General features: G+C 39.4%; 1 protein-coding gene across 5 annotated transcripts in view; it reads left to right on the forward strand.

Annotated features, from left to right (window-relative positions):
• VNN2 (vanin 2) overlaps nt 1-15425 on the forward strand; it is a 21596-nt gene extending 6171 nt beyond the window's left edge. For all 5 annotated transcript variants that reach the window (XM_066373199.1, XM_066373198.1, XM_066373202.1 and 2 more), the window contains 5 exons: nt 2345-2537; nt 4432-4720; nt 6044-6417; nt 7502-7672; nt 14862-15425. In XM_066373199.1, the coding sequence (XP_066229296.1) occupies nt 2345-2537; nt 4432-4720; nt 6044-6417; nt 7502-7672; nt 14862-15044 (1210 nt within the window). In that variant the 3' untranslated portion in view covers nt 15045-15425. The remainder of the gene's footprint in view (nt 1-2344; nt 2538-4431; nt 4721-6043; nt 6418-7501; nt 7673-14861) is intronic.
• Nucleotides 15426-15882: the final 457 nt, after the last annotated feature.

Here is a 15882-nt window from a genome sequence, read left to right on the forward strand (position 1 = left end):
TTGTATTGACAAGGGAGAGACATTGTGAGGTGAGATCAGAAAGGCTCCATGTTGTGAGGGTGCTGTGGGTCACATAGGGTCTTGAAGTCTATTGTAAGATCTTTGGTTTTTTTTTTCTCTCAGTGCGATGGGAGGCACTGGAGGGCATAGGTTCCAGAAGTGACTCAATCTGACTTATGCTTTAAAAGCACCACTCTGGCTTCTGTATTGGGTAAAGATAAGGAGGGCAATGACAAAGCAGAAGACTACTTAGGAAGCTGTTGTAATCATCCTGTTAGCACTGCTGAGTGGAGGTGGTAGGAAGTAGTCAGATTATAGATATGTTTTATACCAATTCTTTTTTTTTTTAAGTGGTGTCTTTTTTTTTTTTCATTTTTAGAGAGGAGAGAGAGAGAGAGAGAGACAGACAGAGAGGGAGAGAGAGAGGAGGGGGGAGGAGCTGGAAGCATCAACTCCCATATGTGCCTTGACCAGGCAAGCCCAGGGTTTCAAACCGGCGACCTCAGCATTTCCAGGTCGACGCTTTATCCACTGCGCCACCACAGGTCAGGCCTATAGATATGTTTTAAACATCAAGGTGACAGGATTTGTTACCTGGTATAGAGGTATGAGAGAAAGACGAGCACCAAGAGTGACTTTCAAGTTTTGGGCCTGTGCAAATAGAGACATGGAATTGCCATTGGCAGATACAGGGAACACTGAAGAAACAGTATTTCTGGGATGGAAATTAGGAAGTCAATTCTGTGCATGTTAAGTTTGAGCTGTACTTTAGACATCTAAGTGGAGATGGCCGCCTGGCAGTTGCACATACAAATCTGGCTTGGACAAGGTCAAGGCTGGAAATAGAAAATCAGTAGTGAGCATATAGAATGCTTTAACACCACGATGGCGTCATTTATGGAGTGAGTTAGAAAAGAGAAAGGATCGAAGGCTTGAGATGTAGGAAATTCCAATGTTTAGACTCAGGAGAGCTGAGGAGGAGCCAGCAAAGGAGAAGGAGACGACGAGCCAGTGAATTGGAGAGAGTGGGACACAATAAGTGTTTCCAGGAGGATGGTGTAATTAGCTGTGTCAGCTGCCACAGACAAGTAAGAGGAGATCGAGTAAGATGTGGGTCACCATTGGCATTAGTAAGAGTTGTCTGTTGGGATCATAGAAATGAAAGCTGACTTGAGTGCCTCAAAAGGGAATGGCAAAGGACAAGTTGGGAATAGCGAGACAAACAGTGCTTTCCAGCAGTTTTGCTGTAAAAGGGAGCTGAGAAATGAAGCAAGATGTGGAGAGGCCTGTGGGTTCAAGTTTCTATTTCATTTTTTTTTTTTTTTTTGAAAATAGGAGGTACTAGAGCATATTTGCATGTTGATGAAGGAATGACCCAAAGAGGGGACGACCAGTGATGCAGGAGAGTGTACAGCGAATTGCCAGGGCAATAGATATGATGGGAACCAAATTCATCCAGTTGAAGCGTAATCTGTGGATTTTAAAATGTGATCTTTTTCATAAATAGTTTTTATTGATTTCAGTTATACTTGGGCTCTTGCTTTAAAAAAATTGTTTTTTAATTATAGTTGACATTTAATATTACATTGCTTTAAGGTACACAGTATAATGGCTGACATTTATTTGTTTTATGAAGCGATTCCCCTGATAAGTCTATACCCACCTGGGACCATACATAGTTGATACAATATTACTGACTGTATTTCCTAGGCTGTACTTTACACTCCGGTGACTATTCTGTAACTACCAATTGTACTTCTTAATTCCAGCACCTTTCTCACCCAACCCCAAGCCTCCTCCCACCTAGCAACCATCAGTTTGCTCCCTGTATCTATGAGTTTGTTGTTATTGTTTATGTATAATGTGACTAAAATACTTTTTAAAGCCAAAATGCCTTTTTTATTGAGATATAATGGACATATAGCATTGTGTAAGTTTAAGATATGCAATGTGTTAAATTGATACATTTATATGTTGCAATATCATTACCACTATAGCTCTAGTTAACCCCCTTGTCATAGCATGCAAGTACCTTTTTTTTTTTCTGTGTTGAGAGTAATTAAGATTTAGTCTCTAAGCAAGTTTGAAGCTTACAATACAATATTGTTGGCTCTGATTACTATGCTGGGCATTAGATCTCCAGAATTTATTTATCTACTAGTTGCAAGTTTGTACCCTTAAATAACATATTCCCAACCCCCTTTCCCCTCAGCCCCTGGTAACCACTATTCTACTCTGTTTCTATGAACGAAGCCTTTTAAAATTTCACATATAAGTGATGTCATACCATATTTGTCCTTTTATATCTAACTTATTCAAATGTCTTAATTCAAATTTGATTTAGATTTGGTCATACCCCAGTACAAGCAAGACTCAGCTGCCTGGCCAAGAATAACTCTATTTATGTCTTGGCAAATATTGGAGACAAAAAGCCATGTAGTTCCCGTAAGTCCACATGTCCTCCTAATGGCTATTACCAATACAACACTAATGTGGTATATGATGCAAATGGAAAGCTGGTGGCACGTTACCATAAGGTAAGAGTGGGTGGGTATGTAAGGTGGCATCTGTTATAAGAGTGATGAATGCTGTGTTTAGGATTTTGAGCTTCGTTTCTTATATATGATATTATTAGAGATATATTTTTAAGGCAAGCACTTAAGAAAAATCACATTTTAGAAAAAAAATTAATTTGAAAAAAATAATGTAGGCAAACCTATCAGAAAGATGTTACAATAACCTGAGATTAAGATCCTTTTATATAAAACATAATTTTAATATTAATTCAAGTGATACCAAGATGACTATAATCTAGACGCCATTTAATGTTGAAATGATACAAAGGTATGGCCAAATTGCCTGAGTGACTTTCACAGAAGCCAATTTTTCTGTTTTCTATCAAGTCACAAAAATGACCTTTCTTTTTATTTTCTACACCAGTCAGTTTAATTATCTTCTGTAGCTTTAAGGTCAGATCAGAACATTTTACTTTAAACTTTGAATTAAAAGAGCAAAATAATTTTATATCAACTTGGGCAGGGAGAGAGAGCTTGTCCTTATAAATGGGAATGTAATATGCATGTCAATGCGAATGTCCCTCTTTTCCCCCCATAGTTTTTCTAAGCATCTTAAACAGTAGCCTTAGACTCTTTTGAGTAGAGAAATAATCTGCTGGAAGTCCAAGTTACCATATAAATTTAGTCAAGCACAAAAAGAATAAAAAATACCTAATATTTATATAATATTAGTTAAGAGGAGTGATATAACTCAATTTTTCCCAATGTTTTTGATCATACACTGCTATAGAAAAAGAAATTTTAACTTGAGTCCTCAAAATATATATATTTATTTTTGTTTTTATAAATAAAATATATAACTTGTAAACTGTTTTCTCTATGACTTTGTGGGGTTTAACAATTTCTTTTCATTTATAATTAAACATTCATATTCTCCTCAAAATGTGTGTCATACTAAAAATACAAATGTCATCTCTTCCATTCTTTGGTTTTCTAGCCTTTGCATTATTAGTATCATTTTCAATGCATTTTCTTTGCGAGAATCATTTTAAGTGATTCTGTCATTCTCTATTTAGTTAAATTGGTAACATAGTTGAGCAACACATTTAACCAGGCCCACGTAAACTTCAGGACAGCATGGTGCACCAAGTGTGGACAAACTAGGGAGAAACCTGTGATTATTCTAAGTTGAGGGGCTCTCACTGTCCCTTCAGGGGACCTTGAAGACTATTCATGACCCATGAACTCTAATATGTAGACTTAATGTACCTTTGTCAATCAATTCTTAAAATATTCATAAAGTTTAATTTCTTTTTAAAAAAAATTTTTATAGAAAATAATTGTAGGAAGAAATTTAATAGTCCTGTTCCCAACCTCATCAGTCTCTACTTTACAAACCATTTTATTTCACACTTGACTCTAATTATTGTATTATACTGTTAGTTTTAAAAGTTTACTTGGAAGGAATCAGGGAGAATTAAAGAAAATGTTCATTTTCAACAATTTTCCATTTTAAAAGTTGGGTAAGAGTCTCTGAAATTACTTCAGATGAGACACTGTAAAGAGGGAGATAGCATCCCTCATACACTTAAGAAATATTTATTGTGTATCTACTATGTTTCTAGGTATCATAGATTCAAAGAATAATGTTGTTATTCTGCTTTGAATCCCTGATACCTAAAAACATTAAACCAAGTCATAGTCTAAAATTTATGGAAAGTTATTTGTCTTCTAATTTGGGTGGGGTGGGGAGATAGAGAGAAAGACTATATTTCATGTTTCCCTTGGATTTGCTTTCTATAAAGTCTCTGCTGTTGACCATCGCCAAATCTGTTAGTAACTTTGGAGGTTTTTATACACGTCATCTCTTCAATAAAGAAGACGTTCCTGGTTTTATCTTATGCATTTCTTATAGTACCACCTCTACTCTGAGCCTCAGTTTGATTCCCCTGAAAAGCCGGAGCTGGTGACTTTCAACACCACCTTTGGAAGGTTTGGCATTTTCACATGCTTCGATATACTCTTCCATGATCCTGCCGTGACCTTGGTGAAAGATTTCCATGTGGACACCATACTGTTCCCCGCAGCGTGGATGAATGTTTTGCCCCTCTTAACAGCTATTGAATTTCATTCAGCTTGGGCAATGGGCATGAGAGTTAACCTTCTTGTGGCCAATATACATCACATCCACCAAAATATGACAGGTAATTCATGACCAGGTGAGATTCGCAGGTTATATTTCTGAACTCACAGAAGCTAATGCTTTAGATGTGAGCTGTCATAATTTTTTTGCTTCTCTGTTGGGACTAACCACTATGTTTGTCATCTTTTCATACACACACACAAAAGGTTAATGACTGATTTTAACAGCTATGGTTGTTTTAAGACCTTTATGTACTATTTCATTTGTTCTCACAACAACACTGTGAAACGAGCATTACTATCCCACTTTTACAGATTATAAAACTGAGACACAGAGAATGCAGCTAACTTGCCAAATGTGACCAGCTAGTAAGAGGTAAAGCATGGTACTAAACAAGATTTGTTCCATCATTGGCAAAGGACAGAGGATTATATTATTGACATGTTGTTTGTACCAAAGTACTTTCAAAGTAAAAAGTGGCCTAAAGCAACAAACATTTATTAACTTACTTTTTCTATCGGCCACTATTTGGGACTAGCTTAGCTGGGTGACCCTGGCTCAGACTACGTCTCCAGGTTACATCAAGCTGTTAACTGGGCTAGTGGTCATCTGGAAGTCTTGACTGAAGCTGGATGGTCTGTATCCAAGAGAGCGGTCTCACATGGCTCTATTGACAGGATCCCTTAGCTCCTCAGGGGCTAGTGGCAGGAGACTTGCATTTCTTGCCACTTGGACCTCTCCATAAGGCTATGTGATGTATCCTTATGAATGGTAGCAGCTGACTTCCTCCAGAGACAGATGATAGATAGGTGATAGGTAGGTAGATAGATAGATAGGTAGGTAGATAGATAGATAGATAGATAGATAGATAGATAGATAGGTAGACAGATAGATAGAGAAAGCTGCATTGCTGTTTATGGCTAGTCACACACCTTAACTTCTACCATGTTCCATTCATTTAAAGTGAATTGCAAAGTCCAGTCTGTACTCCAAGGGAAAGGAATTACATCTACCTATTAGAGAATAGGGTGTTAAAAAATTGGGGGCAATTTTGAAACACTACCATCATAAGGAACAGGATAGAACTTTGTATCACCCTTTCTTATCTTTCATGAACTCCCATATAAAGAGATTTTTAAATGTGACTTACTTTTCCATAATGCTCATAAATATTCCTATTATATTCAAAGTTTATTTGAGATGAGACATCAAACACCTTTTAGACCCCTTCCATAGAAATAGAAGTGCTTCGGTGTTCAGTGTAACTAGAAGCCTGTGTGCTGTCTCATTGTGACTGACATGGTGACATGACCACATGCTCATTCTGGTGGGGAAACTGGCAATGTTGGGTTTGTTTTTAAAAAGACTCATTTTCTATTCGCAGGCAGCGGTATTTATGCACCACATGCTCCCAAGGTATACCATTATGATATGGAAACAGAGTCGGGAAAACTCCTTCTTTCAGAAATGGATTCACATCCTCGAAATTCCCCTGCCTACCCAACAGCCGTGAATTGGAGCGCCTATGCCATGACCATCAAACCCTTCCCAGTACAGAAAAATACTTTCGGGGCATTTATTTTCCGCGATGCATTAAACTTCACAGAACTTTTTGAAAATGCAGGAAACCTTACAGTCTGTCAAAAAGATCTCTGCTGTCATTTAAGCTACAGAATGTCAAGAAAAGAAGAGAATGAAGTATATGTTCTAGGAGCGTTTACAGGACTTCATGGCCGAAGGAGACGAGAGTACTGGCAGGTAATAGCAGCTCAAGTGAAAGGGAGTGTGTAGGTATCGATGAATCACAGGGTAAAGTTTTCATATTTGTCCCAGTGAGCCAAGTGCGTTTCCTCTGCATGACTCCATGAATTGCCAGTGTTCTATCCCCCACCAACACACACACACATTAAGAATAATCATATGGCATTTGCAATAAGAGTCAAGAATAATCTGATTGCTTGCTTTGAGCACATTTAAAAAAGTATCATCAATCTAAACATGATGATTGTTTATTCGACTAATGAACTACTTTACGTACCATAGTGAACCTCAGTAAGGCTCTCCTATGTAGGTTTGCTGATGTAGTGAATAAAAAGTCTTGTTTTAACTTTTAAAACTAACCATGAGTAGGGATTTCACTCTTGTCTTAGTTTCTCTTGTAATCAGATGTCATGTTCAGTTTATACCCTTCCAATGACAGTATTTAAAATTCAGACTTTTCATATAGTGTTGGCTATGTATTTGTATCTTCTTTTTAGTTTTTCCATTGATTTCAGAGAGGTGGGGGAGGAGAGAAGCATTAACTCATGGTGCCACTTAGTTGTGCACTCATTGTTTGCTTTTCATATGTGATCTGACCAGGGATCAAACCTACAACCTTGGCATGCCAGGACAATGCTTTATCCACTGAGCCACCTGGCCAGGGCTGCATTCAATATATTCTTAATATACTCTGTGCCCCCACTACCCTTTTTTTAAAAAAAGGGTATGAAAATAAAGAGATGGTCAAAACTTTAATCATTGTTTTAGCTTTAGTACCATTGTTGCCAAAAGATCTCTACTACCTTGGGCTAACTAATCACCTGATATGCCATACTAATGGTTTAGGCATAACTCTAAACTGACTTCTTTCTTTAAATCCATTTGTTACCCAGGAAGTGGGGTTGGTTCTCAAATCATTTGGCATTTTCAATAAAGCTGGTAATGATAAGAAAGATGATCCAATTCCCTTTATTAAATGGAGAAAATATATGTTTTGCTATAGTTACAAATGGAGTCAAAATTCTAGTACAAGTAACTTAGGTGTAAGACATTGCATTTTATCTACATCTGTTCTATACAGGTATGCACAATGCTGAAATGCAAAACGACTAACTTGACAACTTGTGGACAACCAGTAGAAACTGCTTTGACAAGATTTGACATATTTTCCCTAAGTGGCACATTTGGAACAGAGTATGTTTTTCCTGAAGTGCTACTTAGTAAAATTCATCTATCACCTGGAAAATTTGAGGTAGGAGGATTTTAAGGGTATTTTTATATTCTCTGTTCTCTTAGGCCAGGTAAAGTAGGTTATGGCAACTGTATCACTTAATTTTTATTGTGCAGCAAACTTCCTAATACTGTAATGGCTTTAGACAATAACCATTTTTTAGCTTCTATTTATGGCTCACAATGTGAATTGAGTATAGCGAGGCTGTTCTTCCGGTTTGGAACAGGCTTAGCTGATCTTGGCTGGGCTCATTCATGCATCTGCCACTAGCAGGTATATTGGACTGGCCTTGTCTTAGAACATCTGGGATGATTGGGACCACTCTCTTCCTGTGGTCTTTCCTCTTCCATCAAGCTTGTGCTCATAGGAGAGTAAGAGCATCAAGAGGAAAAGCCACAATGGGCAAGTTTTTCTCAGTCTCTGCTTGCACCATGTTTGCAAATATCTCATCAACCAAAGCAAGTCACATGACCAATGCAGTTTCAAGGGTGAGAGAAATAAATGATGCAGATCTCACAGTGGAAAGAACTTTAAAACCATATTGCAAGCCCTGGCTGGTTGGCTCAGTGGTAGAGCGTCAGCCTGGCATGCAGGAGTCCCGGGTTCGATTCCTGGCCAGGGCACACAGGAGAAGCTCCCATCTGCTTACACCCCTCCCCCTCTCCTTCCTGTCTGTCTCTCTCTTCCCCTCCCGCAGCCAAGGCTCCATTGGAGCTAAGTTGGCCCAGGCGCTGAGGATGGCTCTGTGGCCTCTGCCTCGGGTGCTAGAATGGCTCTGGATGCAACAGAGCAATGCCCCAGATGGGCAGAGCATCGCCCCCTGGTGGGTGTGCCGGGTGGATCCCGGTCGGGCGTATATGCGGGAGTCTGTCTGACTGCCTCCTCATTTCCAACTTCAGAAAAATACCCCCCCCAAAAAAAAGAAAGCATATTGCAAAAGGACATGACTAAAAGAGGAGAAAATATTTTGGCAATTTTTATAATGACAGCAAGCAATTCTAAAGTGATGACATTTTGTTGAATAACATAAGATGCCTAGAACCAGTGAGCCCAAGGCACCATTCATTGAAAAATGTTTGTTTATAGATTTTTTAATTTCCTTTTGTCACATGTGGAAACACATGGAAAATCAGATATTTATTTTATAAATTATAGTGGCTATAAACAATTTATTTACAAATTAAGCTGGTTTCAAATTAGAATTAAGACTATAGGTTTAAATCTAATAGTACATGGTATACATCTGCTTAACTAGATTTAATTTTTATTTTGTTTTATAGATTTTATAGAGAGAGGAAGGGAGAGGGAGAAAGAGAGAAAGAGAGAGAGAGAGAGAGAGAGAGAGAGAGAGGAACATAGATTTGTTCTTGTATGCGCCCTGACAGTGGATCGAACCAGTAACCTCTGCACTTCAGGACGACGTTCTAGCCAACTAAGCTCTCCAACCAGGGCCTCAACCAATTTGAACCCTAATGTCTTCTCTGAATTGTGGCAAACAAGAACAGGTTTCAGTAACTAGGGTGAAGTCATTCATTGCATTTTCTGTAAAAGAAAAATAGAATTTGTGTTAATTTGTATACAGCATTAAGCAAGAAAGTCTTTAAAAGTGCAGATCGCTGATGGTCATGTATCTATGCCTGCCTGTATTATCAGATGGGGATATATCATATTTATAAAAATATTGAATTTCGGGAAACCACCAGTTTAACATGTAGTTCAGCCTTGAGGCTGAGAAACCTAGAGAAGGCTGCCGCAGAGCCCAGTGAGGTGGAATCTCATGAGCAAATAGAGGCTAGAATAAAAGCTGGAATGTCAACTACAGAAAATCATGATAAGATCTGAAGTGAGGTTTCTGGAACTTAAATCCAGTAGTTCAGAGGTGGCGAGGCTGGCACAAATAAGCATAGATGAACTGAAAATACCTGGTGCCAATTCAAGTAAGTGAGAGAAAGGAGTGCCGGGCTCATGCAGGTCAGGGGCCAGGCAGTATCGGTTCCCTGTCTCTTATAGTGCCTGCCATTTAAACTGAGCACGCAGTCCCACCTTCTGGGTAGTCCTTTGACATTTTCCCCTCAAGTCACGTACTCACAGAAATGTATCTTTTTGAGAAATTGTCCTAGAGTGAGACTGAGCATTTGTGTCACAAAAGCATCTCATTCGTGGGAGAGAGGCAAAAAACTTCTTGAGTTTTCCAGACCAGGTTTAAAGTGCAGAGCCATAAAATGCCGTTTCCCTTATACTTTGAACCGCAAGTGCTTAATAGTATAATATTTGTAGGTCTCAACTAAATAATTCTCAAAACTTGTCATGCTCTCCCCCATGTCTGGGCAGTGGCTCTTCATTCTTACATGGAAGGAAAGAAGGAGGGAAGGAGGGATTGCACCTATCCTTTAAATTAGACACTTTATAGTATATTTATGATTTGGATCATGTTTTATCTACTCCAGCTTATTTGTTGAAAGAGGAAATAAGATATAGTGTTCCATGAAAAAGATATAAAACAGGGGTAGCCTTGCCCTGGCCAGTTGGCTCAGTGGTAGAGCGTCGGCCTGGCGTGCAGAATTCCCGGGTTCGATTCCTGGCCAGGGTACACAGGAGAGGTGCCCATCTGCTTCTCCACCCCTCCCCCCTTTCCTTCCTCTCTGTCTCTCTCTTCCCCTCCTGCAGCCGAGGCTCCATTGGAGCAGAGATGGCCCAGGCGCTGGGGATGGCTCCTTGGCCTCTACCCCAGGCACTAGAGTAGCTCTGGTCGTGACAGAGCGACGCCCCGGAGGGGCAGAACATCGCCCCCTGGTGGGCAGAGTGTCGCCCCCTGGTGGGCGTGCCGGGTGGATCCCAGTCGGGCTCATGCGGGAGTCTGTCTGACTGTCTCTCCCGTTTCTAGCTTCAGAAAAATGCAACCCCCCCAAAAAAAAACAGGGGTAGTCAACCTTTTTATACCTACTGCCCACTTTTGTATCTCTGTTAGTAGTAAAATTTTCTAACCACCTACCGGTTCCACAGTAATGGTGATTTATAAAGTAGGGAAGTAACTTTACTTTATAAAATTTATAAAACAGAGTTACAACAAGTTAAAGCATATAATAATAATTACTTACCAAGTACTTTATGTCGGATTTTCGCTGTTTGGCAAAATAAATCTTTATAAAACAACTTACTATAGTTAAATCTATCTTTTTATTTATACTTTGGTTGCTCCGCTACCGCCCACCATGAAAGCTGGAACACCCACTAGTGGGCGGTAGGGACCAGGTTGACTACCACTGATATAAAAGATGCACTTGCTGCCAGTAGGCAGGGTTTTTGGTATGATGTTGCCATGGAGCGAGCTGCACACACAGCTAGAGTGCCAATCTTCACTTCAAGTGTAAATATTCTATAGCAGTATTTTCACTGAAATTCATCATATTCTGAGGAATAGACACTAAGCAAACTTACAAGACACATAACAGAGAGGACCAATTTATTATTTTTTAAACAAATAGATTCACTCAGCTGGAGGACAGTAACTTGTCTCAAGAACGTTCTCCATTGGTTAGTCCTCTCAAACTCTGAAGCTATAGATCAGAAGTTTGTTTTGTGAGCGCAGGATTAAAACAGAAGGGGCTGGGTATTCATGGAACAGATTCATAAAGCCATGGAAGCTTGAGGTAATGTGCTTCTCCTCTCTAGAGCTGGTTATCTGAGACCACGTTGAATCTGGGTGCCTACCTTCTTCCAAAAAGGCCAAATAAACAGAAATTAGTTCTTGACTTTTTAAGTTATTCTTTCCCTAGAGACCTTTCAGGTCATGGCCCTTCTGTTAGCCTATTGTTTTTAAAGAGACCAAGTGACAAGTTTTTGGCATGACTTATGCTGACCATGCCTTCTGGAGTACTTTCTAGTGTCCTGGACTGAGGCACTCTCCATCAGCAAATGTTTGCACATTATCTCACAGAACCACTTCTGCAGAAATTTCAACATATTCACTGAATGTCTTTCCCCGCCCTTGTTTTATGCTAAAAGCTTGAAGTGTTACTGATCATAACCACAAATATAGGAAGCATCTTGCTATAATATTTTAAGCAATGCCAGTGTATTGTCAGAAATCTGACTTCTGCAATGAACTAATTATGTAACCTCATGCAAGTCAGTTAACCTCTCAATTTCCTACCTATGAAAGGGAAAGAATATCTTCCTCAATGATCTGGTGAGTGTCAAATATGGTAATGCACATTAAAGCACTCTGTGAACAGTGAAGCACTGTACAAATATCAGGATGTATTTTTCAGTACTTAGTACTAAAGTTTTATCTGGTTAACCAGTCATTAACAACTGGGAGGGAAATCTTGCCAAAAATATGCCACATGTATTGAACATCATGTAAGTATAGCTCAATGTGCAGATGGGCTGGAGATATAAGAGGGCAGGTCCCTTTTTAGCTCCAGTAAATCAGAATCTTGTGAAGGTGAGACATATATATTTTTAGAGTCTCACAGATGATTTAGATGGGTAAGAACTACCAGTTTAATGGAGTCATCAAAAAGGTCAAATAGCCTGACCAGGCAGTGGCACAGTGGATAGTGTTGGATTGGGATGCGGAGGACCCAGGTTGGAGACCTTGAAGTTGCCAGCTTGAGCGTGGGCTCATCTGGTTTGAGCAAAGCTCACCAGCTTGGACCCAAAGTCGCTGGCTTGAGCAAGGAGTTACTTGGTCTGCTATAGCCCCACAGTCAAGGCACATATGAGAAAGCAATCAATGAACAACTAAGATGTTGTAATGAAAAACTAATAATTGATGCTTCTCATCTCTCTCCCTTCCTGTCTGTCTGTCCCTATCTATCCCTCTCTCTGACTTTCTCTGTCCCTGTAAAAAACAAAAAAACAAAAACAAAACAAAAGGTCAAATAATATTTCGTATATAGTGCTTAGGTGTCCAGTAAATTGTATAGCATATTTTAAAAAAATGTCTAACAAGAAACCAATACAACTGCCAAGTTTTAGCTAGAACCCGAGAGACAATCACTGATCAAAAACAATTAATCCCAAGAAGATCAAAATAGACAAAATTTTACTATATTGATGAAAAGTCACTAAAAAATAAAAGTATCTGTCTAACTTATTTTAAACTTTCACCAAATCATAATTTGAAATATGACTGTGGTCTTTTATTTTTGTTCCTTTAAGGAATAATTTAATAAACAAGAAACAAGTAAACAATGAAATGATAAACAATAAACAGTGAACATTTACTATACTGCTCACAAACATTAGAGAATATTTTATGGCTTCATATTCATTTTGAAACATCCCCTAATGTTTGTGAGCAGTATATTTTATTTTGTTCATTTAATTACCAATGGGTTGTCTGACTTGCTAATGATATATGTCTTTGTGTATCTGTGAACACCACAAGTATTATCTTCTAGGTTATTTAGTTATTTTCTTCTTCCAGTGATGAAGTATGATTTCTCACTTTTCAAGTTCTTCTCCATCCCAATTGTCCTTCCCACAACTGATGGATTCGTTTTCCTTCTTTTATTCTTATTCTATCTATTGTCTATCTACAGTATTTGTGTTTCCTTTTATTCATGTCCCATTAGTTTGCACAAATTATTTCCAAACAGAGAGGTCTCTGTGACTTCAGGATGCAGCTGGTCATTTTTGGCTTTTACTATCTGAGCCCTAACTTTCTGTTTTGACTACATGGCTTATTCTTCTCTTCACCAAGCTTCAGCTTTGGCCAGTAGTATACTGTCAATGTTAACAACCCACAAATAAGAAAATAAAAAGCCTTGATTTGTAGCATTTTCCAATTTTCATGGCTGCAATGTTCCCACCCTGATCAATTTCAAGAATGATTATGTTTAACAAACAGCTGTTAAAGTTCCTAGAATTATAGCCATCTGTTTTTGATGAGCTTCTGCACCACCAGTTTGAGCACATTGCTGGTTTTAACCAACTGGAGTGAGAAAGCACATTGCCTAGACTTGTCACCCACACTTCTGTCTCAGAATGAGAATTTGCTACTTGGATCTCCACTTCCCAAAACGTCTCTGTAGTCAGCCCCAGGGAGAAATTTCATAACTGCTCCTTCCTGTGGCAAGTTGAGTCCCACTCTGGGGCACTGATCAGTCCAGCTCTTTCCTCTCAGACCTCCTACACACTTACCTTTTTACCTCTCTAATACATAATATACGGCTTCCTCAGTTTCACCTCTAACTTTTAAGCTTCTTGAGGGAAGGCTGTGAATTTACTCCTCTAGCTCTTATCTTGCACATAATAGGACTCAATAAATGTTTGATTATTAAATTTTTTTACTTTTTATTATTACATTATGTTTCTGGCATTGAGGTTCTTTTATTAGATTCCCCAAGATAGAAATCAAGAGAAGACCCCAGAAAAATTTCCAGACAGATTTTATTTAGCTTATGCTTGAGCACAGGGAAGGCAACACAGAGAAAAACAAGGTACTTTGGAATCACTTTAAGGCTGACTCTGCTTGGCGACTTTATAAGTTGGGGACTAAGTGAGCTTGTATGAAAAGGTGGGTTTTTGGAGAAGGTGAACTGGTGGAATTTTCCATTTCAGGGTCTGTGACTTCCTTTTTCAGCGGCCTTGCCTGGCAACTATGTTCCCATCTGTGCTCTGGGGGCAAGAGGGCAGTGTAACTTGCTACTGCCACCTCAGAAAGGTCAATCTTTCTTTGTGCATGGGGGTTACACATCTGCAAGGAAGCAAGCAGGTACAAGGGGCATAAAATCAACTACCTCCCCCCCCCCCTTCTCTCTCTCTCTCTCTCTCTCTCCTCTCTAAAAAATGAATAAATAAAATTTAAAATGTTTAAAAAAATCAACTACCTCTAAGTTTTGAAGAGAGTGGAAGGGTTGTGACATTCCTCTGGTCAGCTTCTCTGGGGTTCCTCTGGCCACCTGGTCTTAATTTGGCTTCTTGGTCACCCAGTATTTTTCTTTTCCTGGGCCCAAGTCCCTGTACTGTCTCAATATGATTGTTGAAACTCAACATATTGATCTCTCCTCTAGGACTCTAGTCTTCATCACATATACAGTAGCTGTCCCCTTCCTGTCCTGCCTGTTCCCTGTTCTCCCCTCCCTATCAGGTTGGAACTACTTGATCAACCATGATATTTAAGTTTATTTTAAAAATATTATTTTGCTTGAAGTGAATATTTTAATCAAACTGACTATACTTTTTCTCATTGTTTCTTTAGGTCCTAAGAGATGGGCGTCTGGTAAATAAGAATGGACCATCTGAGCCTATTCTCACAGTGTCACTCTTTGGAAGATGGTATGCTAAGGACTCACATTCCATCTCAGGAAGGGCCAGCAATTTGGAAACAACTAACCTGTTAATATCCACTTTATTAATGATCATGATTTCCAAAATATTGTGATGGTATAAGACATCTCTTTATATATTCATTTTGCAGCATATATTTTGCTAAATGTGTTTATCAGCTTTCCAACTTTACTAAGAAACTTTGAAGAGCCATTTCAGTAGTATAAACCAATGATTTCTACATACGTATTTTCCTCATCTTGACTTATTTTTAAGTATTATAGTAATTTTGTCTCCTGGGTGCTTTGGTCAAATAAATGAGAAGGAAATCTTAGCCTTAATGTTATTTGTTGTGAGAACTTGTGTGTTCTTGTGTGTGTGAGGGGTGAAGAGGTTCGGGGTCATTGTTGACATAGTTGTGGCCTTTGAGAAAACAGTAATGACAAAAACCGAGTTTTATGGCTGATTTCTATTTGTCATTAAAGACAATTTGAATGCATCTACTTTTCTGTGCTAATGAGTAGGAGGAAATTTGCTTTCTTTTTTTTTTTTTTTTCTTTATTTTATTTTATTTTGTATTTTTCTGAAGCTGGAAACGGGGAGAGACAGTCAGACTCCCGCATGCGCCCAACCGGGATCCACCCGGCACGCCCACCAGGGGCGACGCTCTGCCCACCAGGGGGCGATGCTCTGCCCCTCCGGGGTGTCGCTCTTCCCTGACCAGAGCCACTCTAGCGCCTGGGGCAGAGGCCAAGGAGCCATCCCCAGCGCCTGGGCCATCTTTTGCTCCAATGGAGCCTTGACTGCTGGAGGAGAAGAGAGAGACAGAGAGGAAGGAGGTGGGGGTGGAGAAGCAAATGGGCACTTCTCCTATGTGCCCTGGCCGGGAATCAAACCGGGTCCCTGCACACCAGGCCGACGCTCTACCGCTGAGCCAACCGGCCAGGGCCAGA

The sequence above is a fragment of the Saccopteryx leptura genome, chromosome 3 (genome assembly GCF_036850995.1).
Source record: "Saccopteryx leptura isolate mSacLep1 chromosome 3, mSacLep1_pri_phased_curated, whole genome shotgun sequence".
NCBI lineage: Eukaryota > Metazoa > Chordata > Mammalia > Chiroptera > Emballonuridae > Saccopteryx > Saccopteryx leptura.